General features: G+C 40.5%; 1 protein-coding gene across 1 annotated transcript; it reads left to right on the top strand.

Moving 5' to 3' along the window:
- Positions 1 to 4,461: 4,461 nt before the first annotated feature.
- fpr1 (formyl peptide receptor 1) lies at positions 4,462 to 8,199 on the top strand. Its single transcript, XM_062537731.1, has 2 exons — positions 4,462 to 4,526; positions 5,491 to 8,199. The coding sequence occupies exon 2, from the start codon at positions 5,497 to 5,499 to the stop codon at positions 6,643 to 6,645; it is 1,149 nt and encodes a 382-aa protein (XP_062393715.1). The 5' UTR covers positions 4,462 to 4,526; positions 5,491 to 5,496; the 3' UTR covers positions 6,646 to 8,199.
- The last annotated feature ends 318 nt before the right edge of the window (positions 8,200 to 8,517 follow it).

Genomic DNA, 8,517 nt, shown 5'->3' with positions numbered 1-8,517 from the left:
TATATTAATTTGGGCTAAATTATCAATCTTGGTCATCTTGTTAAGATCATAGGCTAGGCTACAGACGGTTTTTTAAACCCTTCTCACTATGATTTTAATGTCATACAAGTAGAACCTGAGTTTGACATACAGTATGCTGTTAAAATTGCATGGTTAAGTTATACTTTACTTCTGTAAGAAATTTGTCCTCTGCATTTTATCCATCTGGGGGTAGTGTGTATAGTGTACAGTAGGGCTGCAGCTATCGATTCTTTTTGTAATCGATTAATCTAGCACTTTATCGATCGATTAATCGATGAATCTGATAAAAAAAAAATGCGTTTTTAAACAACCAAAACAAATCATGCATAACGAGGTATTCATTCCAAATCCAAAATATGGCTCCAAAACTAAACCCATTTAAGTGCCAGTGACAATAATTACAGTACAACACAGTTAAATCAACTTATTGTAAAACATGGATAACATGTAAAACTGTAAATACAAACTTAAATAGTAAAGGCCAGGGTAGGTGTGGTCGGAGCGGTGTGAGGTTGATGGAATTAGCAACTCAGAAAAAGGATGTATGAGGATGGGTATTTATTTTTCCCAATTAAGGCCCAAAGGGCAAAAATAAAGAAATTGTAACAAAAGTAAAAATATCAAAATAAATACTTTTGCTAAACCAAATAAACTGACTTGACAGTCAAAACAATATGAATTCAATCAAGGCTCAAAAATAACAATCAACTACACAGACTAATTGAACTAGTCAATAAAATAGCAGAGTATCGTAAGACTTACGTCTCAACAGCAAGCACCCCCCTATCAGACTGAACAAACCAGTTTAAGCCTACTCCTGAACGCACCCCTCAAATTGGACCAAGCAATAGGCTATACGAAATCTCAGCAGGGGTGGTTGCAGACAATAAATATAAATAAGCTTAGAACAGCCCAAAACAACATTCCAAAGAACTAGAAAATACAAGGAACTAGTAGGAACTAGGAATTAGGCTACAATTCATTTACAATAACGAACTCCCAGGAAGTCCCAAAATGTTTTTTTAAAAGACGCATTCACTCAAACAGACTGAAGACGCGACACCGGGAGACTGGTGGACATCGGGTAGGACAAACACGTGACAACTTGACAGCCTAATGACGTGATAATTCTTTAAACGGAGCATTTATGACAAGACGTTGTGTGATTATTTTAACAGACGTTATGTGATTGAAGGGGTGAATGTTTTAAACTGTCGGGAGTTTTGATGTTAGGTGTATTAGCGTAGCCTACGCCTCGCCATGGTGTTTGATCATTTGTAGGCCTACATATAACAGCTACGGGAGAAACGGGGAAGGGTCTGATGAATGACTTGTATGACTGATAATTATAAACGGTAGAGAAGGATAAACGGGAAACATAGACACATTCAACAAACACATGCATTGCAATCCGACATAGACATCACACATAATGATGGCAGCTCACTGCCGTGACGGTGGCTACTCGCCCCGTCACACACCTCTGTCGCCATCGCGCCAACTAAATTCAGAATGTATGACGCGCTGGTGTGCTTCCATAGGAATTTAACAAGGCTTCGAGGCAGATGTTTTGCCTCGAGGAATTTTCATAATCGAGTTACTCGAGTAACTCGACGAATCGTTGCAGCCCTAGTGTACAGAGAGAGAGAGAGAGAGAGAGAGAGAGAGAGAGAGAGAGAGAGAGAGAGAGAGAGAGAGAGAGAGAGAGCGAGAGCAGTGCACTAGGAACACACATACACACCCAGAGTAGTTGGTAGAAGATCCTGCACCATGGGGAGCAGTTGGGGGTTAGGTGCCTTGCTCAAGGGCAGAGGAAGAGCGCTGTTCAATCACTCCCACACATAATTTGATTCCCTAACCAGTATGCCAGATGACTAAAATGCTGCATAATACACCTGGACTATCTCATTCGACAGCCAGTAGACTGACATCTAGGCATCTAATCAAATAGAGTCAAGTATTCAGATAGCCTATACATCATTAATTCGCCACTGCCAACAAATCAATTTGATTAAATTTGTGTGTGATGTGATCTAACAAATCTTTAATTCCCACTAAATATTTGTCTTTGTCTTGCATCTTGTAGAGTTGTTTTCCCAGCATTGTCCTTTACACAATAAAATGTATGACAATCCTCACAACGCACTTGGATGTTTGATATGATTTTGAACAAATCCAAATTATTTGTATAATTCGTACAAACAGCATGGCCTTGTTGTCCTGTGTGGGGATTATGTTTAGTTTACTTCAGTCCTGTATACAAGCCATTTTTTTTTGGCAGGGGCTTGCTTTGTTAATCTGCTTGGCAGTGGTTTGCTTTGTACATTTATGGTTGTGACAGTCCAATGGTTTATGCTTGTGAGCATTGTGAGCATTCCTTGTCAGAGTGGTAGTGCTTTTCAGACATCTTACCCTAACCCTACAAAGAAACACATGTCGTTGATGAGATACGGATCCACATAAATTATGTTCTGCTTTCAGACAGGCGCTTCACTGCAGAGAAAAAGACTCCATTGCTAATGTCCAGTACCAGCCCCTAATGTACACTCACTCTCGGAGTAAATGTTGGTATACCAGAACTTCTGACCACAGCAAATCACTCACAGATGCCCAACTTGTCAGTCACATGTTCTGACTGCATAGAGGAAAGTGTGTGTGTGTGTGTGTGTGTGTGTGTGTGTGTGTGTGTGTGTGTGTGTGTGTGTGTGTGTGTGTGTGTGTGTGTGTGTGTGTGTGTGTGTGTGTGTGTTTGCCAAGCAGAGGTCAGTGCAACTAGTCAACACAAGGCAATTACAGAAACCTCAAGCACACATGAGCTCATTTCTATGACAGAAAAACACATTATGGACCGCCCTAGCAGACTCAGTCCAAAGGAGTCACCCATGCACCTAAGAGATCTATATGGGCCCCAGGGAATAAGGATTTGTTTCCCCTTGGCATTTTCCACTTCTGAAATGGCCTGTCTTTAAGCCTAATTCATTTGCTCACTCAATCAATGTATTGTCTTAATTGTGATAAAAAATGGCATATTTTCCCATCATCATGTAGTGTAATAGATGCAATTATGCCCTCTGCTATTCTGAGAAAGAAAATGAGGATATGTGGCACTCCTTTGAACATATTCTTGTGCACGTACAGTAAGGTATAATTATGTTTTAGAAGGGAATAACTGAGGCCATGAGCACAATTAGGTGCCTTTTTATTTTTGCACTCTTGCTGCATGGAAATGCTGCATGCACATTCATTCATCGATCTCTGCTCATGTCCTCCACCTTCTCCACCTCTTTTGCAATTCTTCTTCTTCCTTCTTCTACTGTTTCACCATCCTCCACTTTAAGTCAATATTGTAGTTGAAACAACCTAAAGATGGTCCTGCAGTCAGACACACAACTTTCTGAGTTCATAACATTCCATTTGGAACAAGGTAAGATTATACTCCGCAAATGTTACTTGTCTTTGTAAAACACCTGGAGTGATCCATTCATCTCAGTGGCAGGTGCTCAGCCAATCTGTGTATAGAGTCAACTTGGGGCCATTCCTATGTGGTTGATGATGTCCCATGAGATAGGAATTATTTAAGGGAGGGAAATGTATTTGTTAATGGCAATAACATTTGACCGAGAGGATTTCAGATATGTCAGTCACAGGTTTGCTGCAGACTTGATATGCATGTGTTTCTATGGTTTGTAAATAGACAGAGGAAACTCTTAATTTCCTCAAGGATATAAACTTGGGATAGTCCTGCCTGCTGTCCTGAAATTTCAATGACAGTTGGTGAATGTGGCTGTCATGCATGGACCATTCGTGATATTTTCCAACCCATATTGTCAATAATGCTTTGGAAAGTCCAACAAGAAATGCACTCATTCGCAAAGATTATTTTAAACCCCAATTTACTTTGTCATACCCTTCTGTGGACTGTATTTCATTTGTTGCAACCAACCAAACTCTCTATATCCGTATCCACAACCACATTTCCTGCCCCGCCTTGCTGAGTGGTCCATGACAGACATTCTTGGGTCTTGAGCCATTCTACCCATAGTTGGGGCACAGTTGCTGGTGGCGCATTCATTTTCCACTTGTCTTTAAAATAATGTGCCTAATTATTTGAATAAAATTTAGAGCTAAATATCAGCCACATAGAGGCAGGCTATTTGCCAACTTCTCATAGGCTTAATGTAGGCTACCAAGTAGCAACAGTTTAGCATGTCAGTGAATCAGATTTTGTTACTGTGTTACAACAGGTTTTCACCTCCTCAGCCTCTTCAATGCTGTTGAGCTGAAACATGCGGTTCAGGTTAGGGTGTTGTAATTTTCGGCGGTAAGCACAGCTGCAGTGATGCCCCAGATGTTCGCAGAAAGTGAGATATGACACCGTGACGTCACACTCATGGAGTAAAACCTCCTCGCGACTTTTGTAGGCTGTCATCAAGCGTGTGTTGTTCATGGACTAGGCTACATCAGACTACAACTCGATAAGGACATCTGCATCGCGTTTGACACAGGCGAGACTTACAACTTTTTTGTCATTTTGGTCTGATTTTAGGCAAACCCGTAGGAAATATTGAGAACACTAGAAAGGGGGGAAACATTTAACACAGCGATGCAGTGGCTTAATAGCAAGAATGAAAATAATTAGCCCGTGTGTGCGGGCGTTGCAAACCAAACTGTTCTTGATGTTTCAGCATGATTTGGAAATTTAAGGTTGTTTTTTTCGTTACTTTGTTGTGGGTTTTTTTTCGTTTGTTTTGTTTTGTTTTATTTTTTCAAATTCGACATTGTTAGGAAGCTGACTTTTTAATGATATAGGGCTATTGCTTCAATTAGATTTTGTATGGGCTATCATCACTTTACATTGTAAGGAAAGATTCAAGGGATGCTCTTGGCCATACGTTTATGTGTAGCCTAAGTTTAATTTTTGCATTGTCTTATAAGAACATAGGCTAACTTAATGTGGGCTAGGCTTCTAGTTTAGGCTATTGTTGACATGATGAAGGCGTATCCTAATTAAGCTATAGAGCGAATTTACATCTTTTGCACTTTGCGCCCATGATAGCCTTTCTAACCATAACATTACTATTCGACTATTTCGTCACAGGTTATAGCCTACTTAAATTAGTCAGATCCAATGTGTTTAGCCTGTGTAAATTAGAAAAGAAAGAGTGTGAGAGGCGAGGTGAGCTTTTCCAATTCTTTAATTTGTAACTTCACTTAGAACTCGTTTGGAACTCGTTGACTGAACAGCATCACATTTTCTTGTTACTCATGTGACCTCTAGTGGTAGAAAACTGAACGTCGTCTTGAGTAATGCAAATCCTATTCTAACCCTAATTCAAGTAGGCCTATCACTGGGAGCACCGCTGAAAGATTGTTTTACAGATAACACTATTATTGAGTCCTGTGTGACTAAATATTTGACATTTTCTGTCTTAATGCAATAACATGTTGAAATATCTTTTCCACCTTTAGGCAGATATGGACGTTGTTTTGGCTTCAGTGGACCCATATACTGACAGCTGGAACAGTTCGTGGCAAAGAAACTGGACTGATGACGAAGAGTATTACGATGACGACGACTACGAAGACCCGATTGAGCTGAAGAAGTCCCTGAACATCATGTCACTCGTCGTCTACTCCCTGGCATTTGTCTTGGGCGTGCTGGGCAATGGCCTGGTGATCTGGGTGACTGGATTTAAAATGAAGAAGACTGTCAACACCATCTGGTTCCTGAACCTGGCCGTGGCCGACTTCTTATTCACTGCATTTCTTCCCCTGAGCGTGGCCTATACAGCCATGGATTTCCACTGGCCCTTTGGCAGGTTCATGTGCAAAGTCAACAGCACCCTGACCACGTTGAACATGTTTGCCAGTGTCTACATCCTCGTCGTGATCAGTGTGGACCGCTGCATTTCTGTGGTGAAGCCAATCTGGGCACAGAACCACCGAAGCGTGCAAAGAGCGTCGGCAGTGAGCCTCGTCGTCTGGTTCCTGGCTCTGGTTCTTAGCTCACCCTACTTCGTGTTCCGGGACGTCGCTCCAAGAGAGAACAACAGCAAGGTCATCAACTGCTTCAACAACTTCGCCTTCTCCGATGACTTGGTCTCCCCTGATATTGTGGCACTGAGGTCGCTGCGCCACTGTGCCATGATTATAACCCGGGTCATACTTGGCTTCATAGTGCCATTTGCCATCATTGTTTCCTGCTACGCTGTCATCATTCATCGCCTCAGGATGAACCGCTCGATGTCGGGACGCACTGGGCGACCCTTCAGGATCATTGCAGCTGTTGTCACTGCCTTTTTTCTATGCTGGGCACCATTTCACATTATGTCGATCATTGAGATGGTTAATCACATGAGGTCAGAGGCAGATTTCAGTCTAACTCTGCACCATGTCACAATGATTGGCATTCCAATCACCACCAGCCTGGCCTTCCTCAACAGCTGTCTCAACCCCTTGCTGTATGTCTTCATGGGTCAGGATTTCAAGGACAAGGTGCGCAAGTCCATCCTGAAGGTATTGGAGACGGCGTTCACAGAGGAAGTGTCTCGCACCAACACGTACACCAATTCAATGCTCACCAGCCGCAGCAAGGAGAAGTCATTTTCTGATGCAGAGGTGTGAGAATGTTTTTCAGACACACATTCTGTGTCACTTCTCAAGAACAACCACTTTGGGCCAACTACCACAAACACAGGCAGCAAACACAGTGCTGCAGTGTGATGTGTGATGTGTGCTTTGGTTAAAAAGCGTCAGCCAAATGTAATGTAATGTAATATAATGTGTGAGCTTGAGCTGTCAATGACATCGCAACTGTTCATCTGTTCTGTACGTTGAGATTATGAACCCCCATGCAATTGCCTGATAGGAAGAAGGAGTTGCAAATGATATGGAATGCTACTATAGATTCATGAACCATCTTTATGCTAAGACATTTGATATATTGTAGGTGCATCTCAAATATGTGTATGCTTTCGAATGAATATATAAACGACACGCAGTTGCGTTCACAATTATTTTTTACTGTGTGTGATCCTGTCAAGGCGTACAGGAATTTTAAGAAACAGCAACCTGGGTAATTGCACTGAACCTACAAACCTGGGACAGAATATTCCGCTTAAGGTAGGTTTTGGAGAGCTTCCATGACTTACTCAGCATACCTTCTAATGTGGTTAACTCAGAAAACATGTTTCCTTCACTAAATCGCCCCTAGGTCACAGACTGTGCAACCACAAGGAGACAATTGGCTAGTTAATTGTGTTGAGAGAACAAAAATTGAATGCAGTAAATCAAAGCTATATTTAGATTGGATCATATGGAATGTGGACCTGAGTATGCGATTTCATGCCAGCCTATAGAGTTTGACAAGCTGCAGCATGAAAATGAACTCAGCTCCCAGTCAGTGTTGTTGACAAATAGGCTACATGAAAAGGGCTGAAACAGAGAAAAAAGTCTGTGAAGTGTATAGTATTGGGGAACATTGTTTAATTCATTTTATTGCTTTGACAACTACGATCACACCTGTATATTTATATTTAAGTGAAGTATACAATTAAAGGCATGCAATTATCCTTGCATTTTTGCCATTGGGCCAAAAACATGTGAATGGTTTAAGGGGCCCAAGACTCAAATTGTACCAGATGATGAACTGACTATAGGCCTACATGCATTACTGCGTTGCAGGTTAGTCAGTGTTGTCAAATTGTAGTCTACAAAGGTATATGCTATTCTCTAGCATTGTATATAGATGAATGGGAGTCATTTTTAGTGTATCAGTTTTCCGTTTTTTTTTCATTTTCATTTATGAAGTGAAGTGTTTTGTATGTGTTTATTTATGGACAACTGTTTATGTTTTTGACATGGCACTACATAAATGAAGATCAGTTATTAATTGCCAGGTACTGTTCCTCTTGTATTAGAAAATGTGCAGCTCTACAGTGGCCCACAGGGTGTCAGTAAACACATTTCTATGTGTCAACCATTAAGTCATGCAGCTATATGACCCTTATGGTGCCACTCAAGCCATCTCGATTATAGATCTTGCTTTGAGACTGAATGTTTTATGTAAAAGAATTTACATGTATAGAGATGCATTGTGATTTTTAAGGGTTGTGCATGACATTCATAGATTCATTGTCATTTATTAAACATGCTGTATTGAAGATAATAAAGACTAACCAGTTAAATCGTATTTCAATTCAACAGACCTTCATAAAGGTGCTGTCAGGAATTTTACTCAATTTCAAGCCCAAATTTTTTTTTTTTTTGTCACATTCAGCAATCATCTCCTGAAAATGATACAAAACATAAGTATTTAATATGAATGAAATGAATATTCAAACATTTTTAGAAATATACAATTAAACAGATAAAGGGTATCCAGTAGGCCTATAGCTGATCAATAAACAAATAGAAGGCAGCATGGTTTTATCAAATAAAGATGATCAGAAACTACCAAATAATGTTACTACATTTGCAATCTATTTGAAGAAAGCA

This window comes from Sardina pilchardus, chromosome 6 (assembly GCF_963854185.1).
Source record: "Sardina pilchardus chromosome 6, fSarPil1.1, whole genome shotgun sequence".
Classification (NCBI taxonomy): domain Eukaryota; kingdom Metazoa; phylum Chordata; class Actinopteri; order Clupeiformes; family Clupeidae; genus Sardina; species Sardina pilchardus.
Note: the sequence above shows the minus strand (reverse complement) of the source record. Positions and strands in the feature narration are given on the sequence as shown.